The sequence below is a fragment of the Chaetomium fimeti genome (assembly GCF_033439085.1).
Source record: "Chaetomium fimeti strain CBS 168.71 chromosome Unknown B0H64scaffold_9, whole genome shotgun sequence".
In the NCBI taxonomy this organism is placed as follows: domain Eukaryota; kingdom Fungi; phylum Ascomycota; class Sordariomycetes; order Sordariales; family Chaetomiaceae; genus Chaetomium; species Chaetomium fimeti.
In genome coordinates this window covers 555,799-575,340 of record NW_026944337.1, presented here as the reverse complement: position 1 = coordinate 575,340, position 19,542 = coordinate 555,799, and the positions used below count along the sequence as shown (strand labels likewise).

At 49.7% G+C, this 19,542-nt stretch overlaps 3 protein-coding genes and 1 non-coding gene across 4 annotated transcripts; 2 read left to right on the top strand and 2 right to left on the bottom strand.

Annotated features, from left to right (window-relative positions):
• Positions 1-1,433: 1,433 nt before the first annotated feature.
• On the top strand, positions 1,434-3,421 carry B0H64DRAFT_330316 (major facilitator superfamily domain-containing protein; the record flags this gene model as incomplete). Its single annotated transcript, XM_062800931.1, has 6 exons — positions 1,434-1,614; positions 1,684-1,995; positions 2,048-2,574; positions 2,627-2,948; positions 2,998-3,140; positions 3,203-3,421. The coding sequence occupies 6 exons, from the start codon at positions 1,434-1,436 to the stop codon at positions 3,419-3,421; spliced, it is 1,704 nt and encodes a 567-aa protein (XP_062655095.1).
• A 1,085-nt stretch (positions 3,422-4,506) lies between these two features.
• B0H64DRAFT_409476 (uncharacterized protein) lies at positions 4,507-7,060 on the bottom strand. Its single transcript, XM_062804710.1, has 4 exons — positions 6,908-7,060; positions 6,398-6,834; positions 5,411-6,329; positions 4,507-5,329 (listed from the first exon to the last, which is right to left on the bottom strand). Exons 1-4 carry the CDS (start codon positions 6,953-6,955, stop codon positions 4,835-4,837), a joined length of 1,899 nt encoding a protein of 632 aa, XP_062655094.1. The 5' UTR covers positions 6,956-7,060; the 3' UTR covers positions 4,507-4,834.
• On the top strand, positions 4,578-4,649 carry B0H64DRAFT_t156. The gene has a single exon. It is a non-coding gene; the product is annotated as a tRNA-Asp (tRNA).
• Positions 7,061-19,221: 12,161 nt separating the features above from the next.
• On the bottom strand, positions 19,222-19,419 carry B0H64DRAFT_296034 (uncharacterized protein; the record flags this gene model as incomplete). Its single annotated transcript, XM_062800077.1, has 1 exon — positions 19,222-19,419. A coding segment is annotated over one exon (198 nt), but the record flags the coding sequence as incomplete, so codon positions are not given.
• Between the last annotated feature and the right edge of the window lie 123 nt (positions 19,420-19,542).

Here is a 19,542-nt window from a genome sequence, read left to right as displayed (position 1 = left end):
GTGCAGTGTTACTCTGCATGGGAGCAACCGGCAAGGCCGCGGTCTGGCCCCGTTCCATTGGCAGCATACCGACCCCTCACCAAGAAAAAAAACATAAGATGATGTCCAACCACCACATGAACAACCCCCCCTGGCCTCACGGCCGGCCCCGGGGTCCCGGCTGTCGCCATTGGCGTTGCCAATCATGTTGGCCCGTTGACATAAGCGAGGGCTCAGCGTGGGGGGACATGCCGGCTCGTTTACCCGCAGACCGGGGTAACTCGTTATTCCTGACGGACTGGGGCAGCACAGCATCACGGTGTGCGTGTTACGCCGAGTTGTGTGACCGCAGCTAGCATCAGAACAATGCGGAGAATGAAGGACAGATCAGGATTTTGAGATTGTGGGCAACACACCACACTACATTTTGAAGACTTGGAAACCTTGATGGCTGGGGGGACGGGGAGGAGCGCGGTTGGTGCGGGGAACTGGGCCGTTGCCTTGAGGGTCAAGGATCGCCAAGGGTCTCTCGACCGCATCTCAGCCCGGACTCGAGCTGGGTTCTCGCCAATCGAGACATGCAGGAGTGACAGGGCGAGGCCGGGAAAAGATTTGCATAGCGGAACAAGCTGACGGTTCGAGTGAATCGAGCTCGGCGTTCGACAAGTCCTAAAATGCGTGATTCGGCCGCAGAACTCGTCTCAGCTGGACCTCGCTCGAAAGGTGTGTAGAAGACTTTCGGTAGTGCACGTCGGCCGTTTCGGCGAATGCCGGTCATGAGAGGAAACGATTAAATGACGGAAACAAAAAATCCGGACAAGTTTAGTACCGGATGGGATGCATCCCATGCAGCATCATCTCACGGGACCTGCCGTGATAAGGTGCAGGATGGGGTTGCGGACTGAAACCCTGGTCAAACCCACTCCAATGACAAGAATGATTATGTCCGCCGTGAATTGACGGGCCTCGGTCCCATTGTCGAGGTTTTCGTACTGTTAAACCATCGACCCGGGAGAAGCTAGGTAGTCATGATGATGGTTTTGTGGACGTACGCGAGAACCACAGGCTACAGCCGAGCCTGCTAACCGTCGGCGTTACCGTGGAATTGGTTATCAGTTATCACCGGTGTCGGGCTTACGCGCGGCAGGAGGGTACGGCGGCCGATCTCTGCACCGGGCATGCACGCAACCTGCAGCGGCTCGGCTTGCCCTTTTCGTCGGCGGCAGCCAAACTCTGTCCATGGGGACCAGGGGCGGTTCGTAGCCTGGCTAATTAATGCCGACTCGGGGCCTACCCTCGCCGAAGGCATTGCCACCGGAATAGGCCTTGCACTTTTCTTTGTCGAAGACCTTTCGGTGGCCCAGTTGGACGGAACATTGTCAAACAGAAAAATAAAAGAAAGGACGAGGAGGATACGACTCGTATCTCAGTGTCACAAGCCCAATTTCAACAGAATGGCCGACAAAAACACAAAACAAAACAACAAATGGGACAATAGTATTGTTTCAGTCCGAGAAATTGACGAAACAACACCCCTTCTGGAATCACAAACGGGGCCCGGCTATGAAACCGCTCCGAAGTGTGCTGATGAGGAGGTATGGAAGCCGTCTGCAGGCTTCTGGTGGATCGAAACAGGTTCGTGAGAACTAAGACAGAGCGAAGTCGTACGAACCTAGTGCGGTGCTGACTCAAGCAACTCGGCAGCTCTTTGGGCGAATGTCTTTCTCTCGGGGTTCGACGGCACGATAACCGCTTCCACCTATGCTGCGATCAGCTCCGACTTCAACGCTGCCAACAACGCGGCCTGGCTGACGACATCATACTTGGTCACAAGCACAGCCTTCCAGCCGCTGTACGGCCGGTTTTCCGACATGTTTGGGCGGAGAATATGCTTCTTCGTATCGACGCTCGCCTTCATGATCGGTTGCTTCGGTTGTTCCATCTCGCAGAGTATGCTGGGGCTCGACATAATGAGGGCCGTAACGGGTTTCGGAGGCGGAGGACTGATCACAATGGGTAAGTGCATACCGGGTTCCGTTCGAGGCATTACCGTGCTAAAGATTGGTAGCGACGGTCATAAACTCGGACATGATCCCGTTGAAACAGAGGGGTATGTACCAGGCCATGCAGAATATTCTCGTCGGTTTCGGTGCGGTTCTCGGGGCGTCTCTCGGGGGTGTGATGGCCGAAAGCATTGGATGGCGGTGGTGTTTCCTGTTGCAAGTTCCGGTATCCATCGTAGCCCTGGTCGTGGGTTATATCGTCCTGGAGAATCCCCCTTGTGCCATCCCAGTAACGGATCCCAAACACCCGTTTCTGTTTGTAATGCGGCGCTTGGATCTGATTGGGGCCCTCGTCCTTGTCGTCGGTCTCGTGGCACAGCTCTTGGGGTTGAGCCTGGGCGGCAACGACTTTCCCTGGGGAAGTCCCTTTGTGATCGGCGCGTTGGGTGGGAGTGTCGCTCTGCTGGTGTTGTTCGTGAGAATCGAGGCGACGACCAAGGCGATACCCATGATCCCGCTGCGTATGCTGCGGGGTGGGCAGCCCACCGCCGTCCAGCTAACCAACGTGTTCTCCGGTATGGCCGCATATGCCGTGAGTGCTTTTCCCACCTCTTCAATCCCCGCGTCATGCTGATTTTGCGCAGTACATGTTCATGGTGCCTTTGTATTTCCAAGCCGTCCAGGGTGACTCTCCGTCCGAGGCGGGCCTGCGTCTGATTGTCCCAGCCCTCGCAACGCCGGTTGGCGGCGTTATTGCGGGCTCGTTGATGCACCGCGGTTATCCGTTGTCCTTAAACGTTCGTCTCGGTACGGCGACGATGCTGCTTGGGAACATGCTCGCGATGACGCTCGGGATGACGGGTAATCGGTGGAAGGAGTTTGTGTATCTGGTGCCTGCGAATCTGGGGCTCGGCCTGACAAACCCCAGTGTCCTGTTCAGTTTTGTTTCCATCTTTGAGCACAGAGGTAGGCAGTGCGCGTCGGATAGCTACAGTGGCAAATGACTAACCTCGAGCAGAGCAAGCTGTGGCTACGTCCACCGTCTACTTGATTCGATCCATGGGCACCATCTACGGTGTTACTGTGACGTCGGCAATTGTTCAGAATGTTTTGCTGGCGAGGTTGCCTGAGGCTCGGGGGGATTCGGCGACGGAGGAGGTCAGTGTTTACATCAACTGATGTCTCCTAGATTTGGACCGGTATCGCTGACTTTGCCATAGCTCATCGAGAAACTACGCCAGTCACTTTTCGCGCTAAGTGAGCTCTCCCCTAGTTTGGAGGCAGCGGTTCGTGCATTGTACTGTGATGCATTGAGAATGGCGTTTTCAGCATCGAGTGCTTTCGCTTTTCTCGCTTTCGTGTTCTCATTGGCGCATCGGACGGGGTCGCTGCAGAGAGAGGCAAGCGTGGATGGTGAAATTGATGGGAAAGACACTTGAAGTAAGGGAAAGGGTGTGGGGGGGATTTATCGTGCTGCTTGGGTCATTTAACTGACCGCACGGCGTAATAAGGGAGTTTCTGGGGGACGGAAGGAGAGGTGCGTCGCGACGAAGTCACTTCCAGGTTCCCCCTTCTTTCGTCAGCCCGCCCAAAATGGCGTGCGCGGCTGCTCCTTCCCAGAACACCGCCATCTCCGCTTCTCCATGCTGAGACAACCCCCATTCTTCCTGCCTTTTCTGGGGCAGTTTAGAATTACATCGAATACCCGGGCCTGACATACTTTACGGCCCCCTGCCCAAAAATACCAATTAAGTGTAGCAAAGATCTGAGACAAAGGCTACCGGAGTAACTAAGTAACTTAGGTACCCACCCACGTCATTACCTCGGTACAATTGCCTCAAATTCTTTCGTGTAAGCGCACAGAGGTAACATTTAAGGCGGTACCGCCCCTAAATCCCATACCCAAGAGCCCGAGAAAGTAGGGTTTGAGATACCAGGTAAGGTACCTAGGTTAGCTTCCCGCTGTTAGTGTTCCGAGTGAGTCTCAAGGGGGTGTTTACACGCTTTCGTCTGCTATACAAACCTCCTTCCGGTTGTTCAACCCCAGCCGGGCTCGATGGTAGCCTCGGTGGAATCTTGGGTGATTATAAACCCGGCATATCCAGTGAGGAGCGTTGTACGAAGTAGGTTTCCCCCTAACTCCGCTGTCGTGAAATTGCTACCCACACTGCAACCTCCTGCTTTTGTGTCAGCGTGTGGGGACGAAGTTAACAGTACCTAGGTAGGTACTAACCATTTAGTGAGTTCGGTAATGTAGTTAATTGTTAACTCCCATTCTATACACATCGAACTCAGAAATTCGACCACATACTATCCTAAATACATTCTTATAGTCATCCAACAGAGAATTAATACTTAAAGAGCGTAATAGTCTTCTACTTGGAACCCTATATAGAACTTAGAGGTGGAGTTAGAGATCTAGATCCCCGCCCTGCCTCCGGGGCCACTTAGAGGAGCCCGGTGTGGAAACAGTGGAAATACCTACTCCAGCACAAGAAGGGGACAGCTGAAAATTCTCTTCGCTTTCTTATACCCCTCTCCCTGCCCTCTCACCAACAACCAGCCCAGGCTATAGCGAGTGTCCACACTTGCTAGTCTTCCATAGTATAGTGGTCAGTATGCGAGCTTGTCACGCTCGAGACCCGGGTTCAATTCCCGGTGGGAGAGATCATGGTGATTCAGTATCTTTTTGGAGCTGCCAACGGCATAGGATGGTACTGTGATGCCCAGGGAGTGCACAATCTTCTACGAACGTAAGATGGTAGCAGCCTTTAAGACGGCCCTCCGGTAACCCCCCCAAACACAACAAAGGTAAGATCCGTCCCCGACGGGTTACGTTGGAGTTGAAACTCCTAGAAACGATAATACGAGTCTGACTGAAAGGAACCGACGGGACAGGCCTCCAGAAACGACCAGTGTGGGCGAACGATCGTCGCCCACTCGTGTTCGTGCTTCCGATCCCGCGCATCAAAAACACGATAGGGAGGGCCACCCTTGTCGACGCGACTTTCAGCTCGGCAGACGAAAAGGTTATGCAGATACAGTTTGTTCCGCCCCTGAGCAAAGTCGCCGAACGCAACCAGCTGAATGGACGCTATTCCGTGCGGTCCAAACGCCCAATCAAGCAGAGCACGGAACGAATCTTGCAATGCGTCTTCCAGCGTGTCGTATGGTAAGGACCGCAAGGTTGTTACACGGTTGTGTTCCTCGGGTTGGCAGTCCGGCTCGTCAATCTGCGGAAGGTCCAGGGCTCGGCACCTCTCACCCCTGTTGAGATCAGCGCCTGTTTGTCGAAGGTGAAAGATCTTGAGCGTGGACTTGGCGGTGAAAGGCCGAAGAAGTGGTGGCTGCGTGAAAAGGTGTTTTGGTTAGCTGAGCGCCTACCCGGACGGCTCGGAGCAACGGGAGGCAAGAATTAACACACTAACCAGTAAATCCGGATCACAGGACAAGCCGAGACACTCCAGATCCAAATCACTCATCGGGTTAAAGGTAGGATCCAACCTCGGAAGCCCCAAATTGGTGCAGTCGCAATAATAATCGACTCGCATCCCGGGGGTGAACCTCGAGTGAAAAACTAACCGTTTGAGGGTGACGCGGTGCTGCGGAAGAGCGATCCATAGATCAGGGTCTGGTTCTCGGAAGTCTTCACCCGAAAGGCTCACAAACAGGTCTGACAACCCCTGAAAGGAGCCAACAAACCGGGCAATATCAGCATACTCGCCACGGTCTTCGGTGCACTTGACTTCGAGGGTCCGAAGTTTGATAGGCTTCGTTCCAGTCGATTCCTGGACAGTGTCCAGGAACACTTCCCAACCGCAACAATACCACAGCGTAAGCGACTCCAGGGCTGCGAAATCGATTACGCGGCACAACGCCCTTGTCGCGTTTTCGAGATCTAGGGGGGCCGATCGAAGTTTAAGGACGCGAAGCGACGGGAAGGCGGGCTTTGATGATTGCCGGGTCTTCATCGACAGGATGTCATCCCGAAACCGCGTATCAAACGGCATGCCCCGCCAGAAGTCGAGGCAGTAGGCCTCCCCCTTCCATCTACCAGGGTGCGGGAATATCTTGGGGTATGCCTTGTACAGGTCCAGCTCCAACTCCTCTAGGTGATGACTGTTATTCCGGAGTGCCTCTCGTAGCTGGCATGCGTTGTGTGATGGGAGACCCTTCCAAGAGATTCGCTTGAGGTGCCGGAAAGGGGAGAAATCGACAACCTTGTTTTCGTCTCCGGGAGGGCCGGGACACATATAGTCAGTCGTCAAGCGGAGGGAGGCAAGATGACGATGCCGTTTAGCCAGGGTCTCGAGTAGCGCAGGGGGCACACAAGTGCACAAGTCCCAGCTATTGAAGAGGTATATCTAATTAGTTAGAGTATTACGTGCTTCGGGGTATGACGGTGCGTATATTACCTGAACTCTTGTAACTGTCCCTCATAGAGAGACTCAATAATTGATATCGTGTTTTCCACTACACAGTTATAATGATCCTGACGTTCCGCATGGATATCCGCCACGTGTTTTGCGTGGGCTTTTGTCAGGCGGATGAGATGTTGTCCACGCTGCCCCCCCTGAGGTGGAGGTCGAGGATGAGGGCATGGCGTCCCCAAGTAGTGGCGAGTGCCGAAGCCGCACAGCAACTCCAGCTGGGTGACTTGGCGAATGGCGGCTGAAGGTTGACGGAAGGCTATGGCGCATCGTGTCACCGCCTCGCTGTTCACCCTCGGTTGACTTTGGTCCGTACCACGACGCTGTACGTCAACACGGATTCTGTTCCATATGACGGTAGCAAGAGCCGCGCGAAGACCTTTAGAGACGGTGGACAGGGCAACCTGGTCATTGTGTGGAAGCTGCAATAACCCCAGTCAGCTACATCTCTACATGTATGGATAAGGTAATGGATGTGGTGGAGGGCGGACAAACCCCGGAGACGACCAAGTCAAATACTTCACGCGGTAACTTCCAAAACATGGCTGCGGTTGCCGGCGGGGGGAGGCATCCGGATGGAACTACTTCGAGGTCACTGCTGTGCTTTGTCGCTGCGCGTCTGGGTGTTTTGTGGAGAGGAGAATGGTGCAGCCAACAGGAGCAATACGGAAGACGATAGCCGCCACAGTAACATAACCAGCTTACCCAGCTTTTGCAGCATTTAGAATTACACCACTAATTCCAGGTACATCCCACACAACAGGTTGACATTTAGCGATTTACGACATAATTATCACATGATATGTATATATACCATATTGGGATACCGGCTATATCGCTATTGAGCTCAACCTCTAGCCCAATTTTTAACTTTCTGATAGTGCTTCGGTACCGAGGCGCACCCAACGCAGTGCCCGACAACCTATTGCACCCACCAAATGCAGTGCCCTGCAATTGCACTCGGCGCAGTGCCCTGCAATTGCACCCACCAAATGCAGTGCCCTATAATTGTACCTACCAAATGCAGTGCCCTCTAATTGCACTCGGTGCAGTGACTTGTAATTGCACTCGGTGCAGTGCCCTGCAATTGCACCCACTAAATGCAGTGCCCTACAATTGCACCCACTAAATGCAGTGCCCTACAATTGCACCCACTAAATGCAGTACCTTGCAATTGCATTCGGTGTAGTGCCTGGCAATTGCACCCAATGCAGTGCCCTGCGATTATACCTAACCTCGTTCCATATACATTAGGTCCTATTGTGGAGAGAGCTGGAAAACTGGTGGTTAGAAGGATTGATAAAATGGGGGTCGAGGTTCTAATTGGCTAAATTCGTTACAATTGTAACGCTGGGGGGTCTGTCTATTTTGCACTAGCTGCCCCCCCCTGCAATACCTCTGTGTCGTGTAAACGCCTGGACGTCTTGGCGTACGCGCGCGCGTGGCACACCGCCGCTAATTTTTGCAGGCACGCACCCAGGCGGTAAGAATCCGTAGACAGCACCATCAAACGCCTACAACAGGCCGTAATTGAAGCAATTTGCATTGCTGTGGCAATTGATCTTGATCTTTTTATTATTATATCTGTTTTTTTGAATGGAAATTGGCGCCCGCATGCACATACCCCTAAGATAGTCCGGTATCTCAGCCGCGATTAACACACTATTATCCAACTGATGCTTAACGCTGGCGAGCCGGCCGTTAATATCGCTAATATAGTTAGATGCTTACTACGCTATTATTAGAGGTTGAAACAATAATATAAGATATCTGGGGAGGTATTCTATTAAACGAACAGCTGCTTTAATATAGTTATATTGGTACTATAGGTATTAGAGGTTTATATCCGCCTCTGAATTCGCCCTAGGAGATACCTTTTAAAACTAATATAACTATATCTATAGAAGTTAATAGAATATTTTAAAACAAAGTTGGACTTATTTATTAATAAAATATAAATCTTTTTAGTTAAAGAGTTCTAAGTATTTATTAATAATATAATAATTAAAAAAAGATTTAAACAAGTAGGTTAAACTAATAAGAAACTTATATACCGCTTATCTTAACGTAGTAAACTACTTTATCTCAACTAGTTACAGAAGGTTATATAGTTTATAGCTGAGATATTTATATTTTATAATAAATCTAGGATGGATAGATGTAATGGGATATATTGTATTGGATAGGTATAAAAAGGTATTATACTATATATAAATATATTAATAGATTGTAGTAAATACTTCTATATCCTCCTAGTAATCTTTATAGATAGAGTATTCGATATTTTAATCTTTAAGGAATATACTAATTAAGATAGCTTTATTAAGTAGCTTCGACTAGATATATTACCGAAGATAAACCTATTCCCTAGCCTAAATAATATCTTAATAATAGATAATACTTCATAGCATTACAACATATATATCTACGAATTGGCAAAGGAGTATAGTATATTGATCTAGTATCTTCTACTATATTCCCCTAACTTCAATCCTATCGAGGTGTTTTTCTACGATATTAAGGTATATATCCAACGTAAATATAGATCCTACAGTAGTAACGATTCAATAGAGGTATAGTTTAAGAAGTTCCTCTATTAAATAGTTAATAAAGTAGGTAGTAGGGAGGGTATTGTGACGGCCCGGCGCAGTCACAACAAGGTTGGTTACGTAATGAGCCACTTATACACTGCCCCACCCTCGGCACCGGGGGATCCACCTTTGGCGCATCCACTCTCGACACATCCGCCAATCAGCACGCTTGGTTCTGAAGCATCCACTTTCATTCACTGAATACCAAGACAGGTCCCTTGTTGATTAGATACAGGGGCTCTGTATCTGGGAACTATCCAGGAACCTGTGAAAGCAACAGCAACAGCGACCGACCGGAACCGACCGTCCCCTCGTCTATAAAAGGCCGCTGTTTCTCCCCTGGAACCGCACTTAGTTTAGTTCTTTACTTTTAGTTGTATTTTCGTTATTGGGTACAACCTTCAGGCTCGTCCTAAGTTCATTTGTGCACGCCGTGACACTACAACTAAAAGTCACTTCACCGGCCGGCGACGGCGACAGAACATCCATCAAGATCTCGACAGAAGACCCGCGGGGCAACACAACAGAAGACCTATTCAGGCACACTCGACTATGGCAGTCCCATCAAAGGATCCAAAGGGGAAGCACCCTGAGGATAACGGCTCCGAGGAGCATCCAGACAGCAACCCCCTGGCAGTAGTCCGGGAGCGGGTTAAACCCCTCGAGGGAAACTATAACCGAACCGACGATGAGTCGGACACCATTGCTTTCTTCCGGCAGATTGGTTTAACTCTCAGCAGCAGGCATTCGATGGCCCACGTCGACGGGCATATAGGCAGCTACCCTCTCCCGGACCTCTATAACCGACTCGCACAGAAGGACCTTGAAGGCGAGGACATCGTTAAGGAATTTGCTAAGAGGACTGATAACCTCCTTAACCAGACCCCTCTCCAGCTCTGCGATTCAGACGGAGAACTCGACGAGATCAACCAGCACTGGGTCCGCTTGGACCTAGGCCGTACTCTCTTGCTAATCCATAGGCTCTTCGCACAGCGGGATGCAGCGATCTCTCTTTCCCAGACTCTCCACCGGGTATCGATCGATAACCAGCTCCTGTTCCGACAGACCTTACAGCGGGTTCGAGAGCTGGAGGCTAACCCCGACGCGGCAAAGGAACAGCAGATCCTGGACCTCATCGAGGCCCGCGACCACTTGAACTCCCTGCTGGCCGAGGCCCAGGAGGAGGCAATTGCGGCTAGCAGGGAGGCCCGAGGGCTCCGGTCGAAGCTAGCTCAACGCAGCGACCCGAATCACCCCCAGGCCAGCGTGGAAGACGACGACCACAACACTCAAGGCTCCCGGCACCGGAGCGCAAAGATCAAGGACCCGGACCCTCTGACGATGGACGACGACCTGACACTTAGGGTTTGGAGGGGCCAGATGAACCGGAAGCTCTCCGGAAACGCCGACTGGTTCCCTACCGAAGACCATCGATTCGCCTACGTCACTGGCTTGGTCAAGGGCACAGCACTCCAGCACCTCCAGACCTATATCGATGAGACGAACGAGGACCGTTTTACCACTGTTCAAGAAGTCTTTGAGTACCTGGAGGATACCTTCAAGGACACAATGGAGATCCAGAAGGCCGAACAGAGCCTGGAGCAACTGACGATGTCTGGCAGCGACAAGTACCAGGACTTTGCTTCGAAGTTCATCCTCTACGCGACTCAAGCCAAGGAGCCGAAGTCAAAATGGAAGAAGGAGTTTAACCGGCGGCTAACTTACAAGCTGCAGACCGCTCTCGCCCGGGATTACATCAACTCCGGGATCGACTTCGAGGCCTTCCGGCATCTCGGTGCGGAGATGGCCCTCCTACACGAGCAACAAGACTTCGCTCGCCCAAAGAAGAAGGAGAAGGTTTCTACTAGCGGCACAAGAGCAGGCTCTGGTGCTCCTGCTCGCGGTGGCACCCCGGCTCGACAAGGTTCAGGCACCCCAGCCCCTGCTGGAGGCAGAGGCGCCACTCCACGCCTCAGCCAGGAGGAGAAGAACCAGCTGATGGCCGAAAACAAATGCTTCTACTGTAAGGAAGTCGGCCACTCGTCCAGGGACTGCACGAAGCGAATGGCAGCAGAGATCCGGCGCCTCGGTACGGGAGCTCCCACCACAGCTCCGACACCCGCTGCAGCACCTACTCCGACTACTCCTCCGGCCCCAGAGGCGGAAAACTAGCTGCCCTGGGACAAGCCTCCCTACCAGGGCGATTTGATGTACGACTATCGACAATCAAGGTAGACCTCCAGAAACTGATAGGCGGGGACAGCCTCACCGTCCCCTGCACCCTAACTAGCAATGGAATTGGAGTTACCTTAACTGCGTTGGTTGATACAGGAGCAGACCTCTATACCGCGATCGATCCCTCAGTGTCCACCGAGATAATAAAGAAACTAAACCTCATCCGCGTCCCCCTCGGGCGGTCGATCCCCGTAACCGACTACCACGGACGCCCCGGCACCCCGATCACCTCAGCACTGGTCTCGAACCTCTGGGTTGACGGCCGAATGGAATACTCGGCGCCCATCCTCGAAACCCCTCTCGGACCAAGCCAGCAGATGATCCTGGGCCGAATTTGGCTGGCGATCCACGGCGTGCTTCCCGATGCAAGGCACCGACGACTCGTCTGGCCACCCGAAAGGTCACGTGACACCCACCACCGGGTAATCGAGATTCCCTACGAAAAACTGCGTGCGCAGCCTGTCGACCCGGCACACCAGCAGGATATGCAGCGGCGCGACGGCGCGATCGAGAAACAGGACCGCCGACAACAGGAACAGCGGACCCTGAGCCTCTTGAAAAGGAAAAAACCCGATCCGCCTACCCTGGACCTACCCCGCACCGAGCAGCTACCCTGCACCGAGCCCGCCGGCCCGTGCGACCCACTGCACCCTGGTCGGGGAGGACATAAGGGGGCGCAGAAAGCGACAAGCACGGACCACCATTACAAGCACGAACAAAAGATGGCAAAGGCGCTGCGGGAACCTTACAGCGCTGACCCCCCTAAGGAACGAACGGTTGCAGAAGGGCTCCAGTGGGAATGGAGCCAATACGAAGACACGAAAGGCCTTGAGACCGCTGCCCGCGCAGTAATGATCAGCGCTGTAGCCATGTCTACGATGCTGAAGAGGAACCCGGGGCACCAACACAGCTTCGTATCAGTGGGAATCAGCTCTATCAACTCCATTCAGAAGGTGATCGATCACAAGAAAAGGCTCCTCGAGGGAGAAGACGAAGATACACAGAGGGCGATGGAGGCGGCAGCAAGCAAGCATCCCTACCTGGAAGAATACGCCGACGTGTTCTCGAAGAAGGAATCAGACAACCTACCACCACACCGAGAAGCGGACCACAAGATCGAGGTGGAAAGCAAACAGGGCTTGACAACCAGTCCACTGTACGGGCACACCCTGACCCAGCTGGAAGCCCTGAAGGCCTATCTAAAAGACTGCTTGGAGCGCGGATTCATCGAGCCCTCCTCGGCTCCCTTCGCCTCCCCGGTACTGTTTGCATTGAAATCTGACGGGTCATGGAGGGTTTGTGTGGACTATCGGAAGCTGAACGCGCTGACAACCAAGAATCGGTACCCCCTCCCGCTAATTGACGATACCCTGAGACAGCTGGGAAAGGCCAAGATCTTCACCAAGCTAGACATCCGACAGGCGTTCCACCGCATCCGAATGGACCCAGAGAGCGAAGACTTAACCACCTTCCGCACCCGCTACGGGCAGTACAAATATAAGGTGATGCCGTTTGGGTTGTGCAACGGCCCGGCAACCTTCCAGAGCTTTATCAACTCACAGGTGTTCGAGTTTCTAGACCATTTCCTGACGGCTTACATCGACGACCTCATCATCTACTCGGACAACGAAGAAGAACATCAGGAGCATGTCAAAAAGGTACTCCAGAAGCTCCGAGGAGCTGGCCTACAAGCAGACCTCAAGAAGTGTGAATTTCACACCACCGAGACTAAGTTTTTGGGATTCATCGTGGGAACCGACGGCATCCGAGTTGACCCCCAGAAGATCGAAGCCGTGACCTCTTGGCAGACCCCAGCGACGGTGAAAGGAGTTCAGGCCTTCCTCGGGTTCTGCAACTTCTATCGCCGCTTTGTGGAACGATACGGCAACATTGCGAGACCCCTACAGAAGCTGACAATGAAGGATCGAGCTTTCCAGTGGACCGACGATTGTCAGGAAGCCTTTGACCACCTGAAGAAGGCTCTGACCACGACCCCACTCCTTGTCCACTACCAGATCGAGCGCGAGACCCGCCTGGAGACAGACGCATCCGACGGGGTCATCGCGGGAGTTCTCTCCCAGAAGGTTGACGAGCTTTGGAGACCTGTTTGCTACTTCTCCAAGACAATGAACGGCCCGGAAGGCAACTATCCCATCCACGACAAGGAACTCCTCGCTATTGTCCGTGCCTGCGAGGAATGGTATCCCCTGCTCCTGGGCATCCAGAAGAAGTTCGAGGTCTTGACAGACCACCACGCCCTCCAATACTTTATGACCAAAAGATTACTAAACGCCCGGCAAGCAGGTTGGTCGGAGTTTCTAGCACCCCTAAACTTCGAGATCAAGTACCGGCCCGGCAAGATGAACGCGGCAGCGGACGGCCTTTCCAGGAAGACGGAGGACCTTACCACCCAGAAGGCGATCCAAGCCGCTTACCGAACACAGACCCTTTTGCCGGCTCACAAGTTAGACCCACAGGTGTTGAAAGAGTTTCAGGAGATCAGCGAGCAAGAACAAGACCTCCTGAACACGCAGGAGCCTCCGATCAGCGTCCAAGCCTGCAAGATCTGGAGCATCGACACCGACGACGTTGAAGGACGTCCCCAGGGGGTAGACCTCATCGACAAAATCCTGCAAGCGAATCGAGGAGCCGAGAGCCTCGAGTCGTTCCGAGAGATGGCAAGCAAGCCCGGCAATGACACTGACTGGACCATTCAAGAAGGACTCCTCCTGAAGGGAGGAAGGTTGGTAGTAGCAGGAGAGGACAACCTGCGTACCCACCTGTTGGCCGAGATCCACGAGCAGCTCCCTACTGCTCACCCAGGCCGAAACAAGATGCGGACCCTCGTTCGGCAACGGTACTACTGGCCAAAGATGTTCTCGGACATCGATACTTTCGTCCGCAACTGCCTCACCTGCAGGAGATCACACAAGCCGCGCGACAAGACACCCGGGCTCCTGAAGCCCCTAGACATCCCGAACCGACCCTGGCAGCACGTTACGATGGACTTTCACAGCATGCCCGAAGACAAGCAGGGCTACGACCAAGTCTTTGTGGTAGTAGACCGACTGACCAAAAGAGCCTATTCCCTACCCTGCTACAAGACAACCACCGCTAAAGAGATGGCAGGCATGTACTACAAGTACGTTTGGAGAAACCACGGGGTTCCAGATTCGGTGGTCTCGGACCGAGGCCCGCAATTCATCTCCCACTTCTGGGACGAGTTCTGCCGAATGCTAGGAGTCAAGATCAAGCTCTCCTCTTCCGAGCACCCACAGACTGATGGACAGACCGAAATCATGAACCAGTACCTCGACCAGCGATTGAGGCCCTTTGTCAACCACTACCAGGACAACTGGGCCGAGCTCCTGCCTGCAATGGACTTCGCCCAGGCCATCCTCCCGCACGAGTCTATAGGGCTTTCTCCCTTCGAAGTGGAAACCGGATACCAACCACGAATGTCATTCGACTGGGAAGCCCGTTCCCAACAGTCCCTTTCGGAAGCGGAAACACTCAGCAGAGAGGACGCAGTGAAGATGACCTCCAGGATCCAGGAGGCCGTCCTCCTAGCGAAAGAGCACCTCGAAAAGGCCCAAGCCACCCAGAAAAAACAGGCTGACAAGCACAGACGCCCGGAAGACTTCAAGACAGGTGACTACGTCATGGTTACGAAGGGAAACTGGCAAACGAATCGACCGAGCGACAAGCTGGACTTTCCGGTCTCAGGGCCGTTTAAGATCTTAGCTAAGAAGGGAGCTTCCTATCTCCTAGACCTGCCCGACACCTGGAAGATGCACCCGGTCTTCTCGCCCGACAAACTGAGGAAGGCTCCGAGCGACCCGCTCCCGGGGCAAGTCCCTACCCCGTTACCACCAGAGGAAATCGATGGGGAGCTGGAATACCAAGTAGAGAAACTGATGGGCTCTCGACTGACAAGGGGGAAACTGGAGTACCTGGCCAAATGGATCGCCTTTGACGACGACCCGGTCTGGTACCCAGCAAGAAACTTTAAGAACGCCCCAGCGGTGGTTCGGAAGTTCCACGAGGAGTTCCCAGAGGCAGCAGGCCCTCCCAAACGACTAACACAATGGGAAAAGGCACACCTCGAGGAACTAGATGAAGAAGACCACCCGGAAGACGACTTTCCGGAGTCACAGGCAAAGGAAGGACCGACACGATCACGAAGAAGGTACAAGTCATGAGGACACGACTCTCTTTTCTTTGGGGGGGGGTAGTGTGACGGCCCGGCGCAGTCACAACAAGGTTGGTTACGTAATGAGCCACTTATACACTGCCCCACCCTCGGCACCGGGGGATCCACCTTTGGCGCATCCACTCTCGACACATCCGCCAATCAGCACGCTTGGTTCTGAAGCATCCACTTTCATTCACTGAATACCAAGACAGGTCCCTTGTTGATTAGATACAGGGGCTCTGTATCTGGGAACTATCCAGGAACCTGTGAAAGCAACAGCAACAGCGACCGACCGGAACCGACCGTCCCCTCGTCTATAAAAGGCCGCTGTTTCTCCCCTGGAACCGCACTTAGTTTAGTTCTTTACTTTTAGTTGTATTTTCGTTATTGGGTACAACCTTCAGGCTCGTCCTAAGTTCATTTGTGCACGCCGTGACAGGTATACTATACAGATATTACCGAATAGCTTTACTAGCGTTCAGAGAGAGTAGTTAGATTGGAGATAGTCTTATTAATTATATTAAACTATATACTAAACAGCTGCGGGAGCTGAACGAAATATATATAGTAGTTTAAGTATAGTAAATTGAGAAATCTATATCTCTAATTGTATATTAAATCGTAGACCCTCTTATTAAACTTATTACCCTCCTTCTAAACTATTAATCTATAATTTAGAAGCTTTAGATACTGTTAAGATCTTATCTTTGAGATATTCGTTGTTAATACTATCTTTATTAATACTATCATTATTATTAGAAAGGAAGAAGTTACTTAGAAGTATATTAGTTGGATTAGATAGGGGGGTATCTAGATAGCCGTATAGTTAGCTATATAGGATTAAATAAAGGGAGTAATATATATTAAGTAGTATATCTAGGTTAAATAGATGACTTAGAGATAATAAAGTTAAAGAGGGCTGAACTGGTTGATCCTATTGATACTCACCCTCGTTAAAAGAAGCTAATTCAACTTCTTCCTTTAAGAAGGTCTTAACTAACCCTCTCAATAGTACTACCAAGAAGCCCGGTAGACCGCAGTCATTAAAAAACACCTTTAGCAGCACCTTCAACACTAGTAAACTATAGCCCTCGTTAATTAAACAACGTTTAATAGCGCTTAATGCTATATACACTTATTCATTATAGGCACCTATTAAATGTTAACGTATAAATTAGTAAGTGAATTTATTGATTAGTTTGGCCGTTGTTTTACTTATAGAGAGGGCTAATAGTAATAAAGATCGAATAGGGATATTAAGTATTCCGCTCTAGCGGTCCAGGTAGGAGGAAATTAAGATATTCAATAGCTACTACAGTAGCGATAGTTCGGTAATAGTAGCTGTTGATAGAGGTAGGTAAGATAGATTATAGGTGCCTTAGACCGGCCTAGCAGAGGGGGTAGAATTGTTACTATTATTGTTAATATTAATATAGAACGTTAGTATTAACTAATAATATATACTATATAGAATCCTTCTAAAGATAGGCTATAGCTAGCTACTACTTTATTTAGTAGTTTATTATTATTATTATTTATCTACCTTATTATACTATTTCTTATAGAAGTAAGTAGGTAGGTTATCCTTTATAGTCTTCCCACCCTAGATCGCTATTACCTATATAAGGAGGTTTTAATTTATAAATAGGAGATGGTTTTTATCACCTTAATCGTACTAATACCAAGTAGCTAGTACACTATTTTAAAAGTTCTTATACTTTAAACTGAGATTACATTTCTATCGGTAATAAAGCGCCTCGAATATAATAGATAGATATAGAACCCTATTGATATAGCTCTAGGTAACATCGCTTTAGTAGTATATAAATAACTCGGCTAGTATTATATTACTAGTAGACTTATATACCGAAGGTGTCTTTAGGGTATTTTGATTGGACGTTGGTACTATAGATACAGCTCTAGGTAGAGATACGGCTCTATATAGCTACATACCCGCCCCCCCGGATCAGGACCTAGAGGTTCGGGAGGCGGGTTAAACTAGCATTGAGAAGCCCCAGATCGGTATAGGTATAGAGGTAACAACTAGATCATCGTTGTTAGATAACGCCTTAAACTCAAATTCGAACTCCAAAGTTAGCTCAAACTCAGTACCTCCAACCTCTATCATCTAGCTTATAAATAAGTCAAAGTTAATACAGCTAATAGATAAAGGTAACCGAAGTACTATATTAAATATTGCAATATCCCTATACTTATATAGACTAGCTACTTTATTAAGGTAAACTTTATAAATAATATAGATAACTAAACCTTCTAATCTAGCCTTCTATACTAGAAGCTAGATATCTTCTATTAGATTTATATAATTAAACTAAACAGTATATTTAAGATTAAAACTATTAAATAGTTCGATAAACTTAATATCTATTATTTTAACCCTAATTACTTATTAATATAAATATTGTAAAGGTACTAGTAGAAGGGTTTTAAAGGTTAAAAGATATTAGTTATAGAACTATTTAATATTATACTAAACCTTAATGAAAATCGATATTAGGAGAGATAAAGGTTCATTCGTTCGGTTTAACAGCCGTTTAGATATTACTCTAGCTATCAGCTAAAGTAGATTAACCGGTTTTAACTATATACTAGTAAAAACAACTTTATTATTATTATCATTATCATTAAAAGGATCATTAAATATATTCCTAATTCTAAACTATAACTCTAGGATTATAGTCAAACCCTAAATAATAATCTAAGGTTAACTTTATTATACCTATACCGGCAAACACAGCTCTTCTATATTATATTCCAACTCTGGTATTTCAGACAGTATCTCGGTTAACTTTTAAATAACACTCCAGAGGGCTTTCTTTATAGATACAGTCTTCTTTATAGAGGAGGCTCTCTTTATAGCCTTCTTTATAGGTACAGTCTTCCTTATAGCAGAGGGCCTCTTTATAGCTAGCTTTATAGGTAACGCTTTCTACGTTAATACCTATATCCGTTTCGGCTGTACATTCGTAGGTTACGATTCGGTCAAGTTAATAGATTCGGATATAGTTAATAGGGGGGTATTAGCAGTCTTCTTTAATATAATTCAAATCATCTTATATACTAGGACAGCAGTTAACTCACTACCTACCTCAATACCAGAAGATACTAGATCCACAGCATTACTAACCGTATTAGCCCAGGTATATTTTAAACACCTTATAGTAGGTATCTCGAACCGAATAGTATAACAAAGTAGATAACGAAGTTATAGGATAGCTCTAGAGAGCTGGCCGGGCCGTTTAAAGATAGATTTTAGAGACATACGTACAGACCCGCTAATTTCCATCCAAAAAAACAGATACAACAATAAAAAGATTAAGATTAATCGCTACAGTAATACGAATTACTTTAATTATAGCCTGTTGTAGGCGTTTGATGGCGCCGTCTACGGATTCTTACCACCTAGGTACACGCCTACAAAAATTAGCGGCGGTGTGCCACACGCGCGCGCACGCCAAGACGTCCAGGCGTTTGCACGACACAGCTGCCTAATCTGGGTTATGTTACTGTGGCGGCTATCGTCTTCCGTAAGCAAGCTACGCCATGCAGCAGCACCAACCGAAGGACCGAGGGAAAACCAATCTCGCGGGCGTACTCGAGCTGAGAATAATATGCAAACAATCAAAGATGAAAATACACGGAAAGCGAGATCGGGAGGAGTAGGACAGTGATTAAGGATCCTCGCGAACTATATACCTACCTAGGTACTAATTAGACTCCTCTGAGGGATCCTCCCTCGCCACAGCATCAACACCAATAGTTCAATGCCTGTTATCGTGATCGAACAACTTTACCCTCACAGCTTGGGATAGTGTCCCGCGATATACCCTGCTGCGGTCGAAGGGCTTCTCAAACATTAGCCCGCCGAGTGTCTTTACCCGCGAAACGGCCACGTCGGAGAGGCTACAAGCAAACTCTAGTGCGGAGATATCGCAGACAACCTTGTTGAGAGTGATGCCGTGTGACCACCGTTGGTAGTTTAGACAGACAACATCACCACATTGCCAGATTGCCTCCCTCCACAGAGACTGATGAATGAAGCAACGCCAGCAACTTTGTGGTTGGTTTGTGACAATGACTACCTTAAG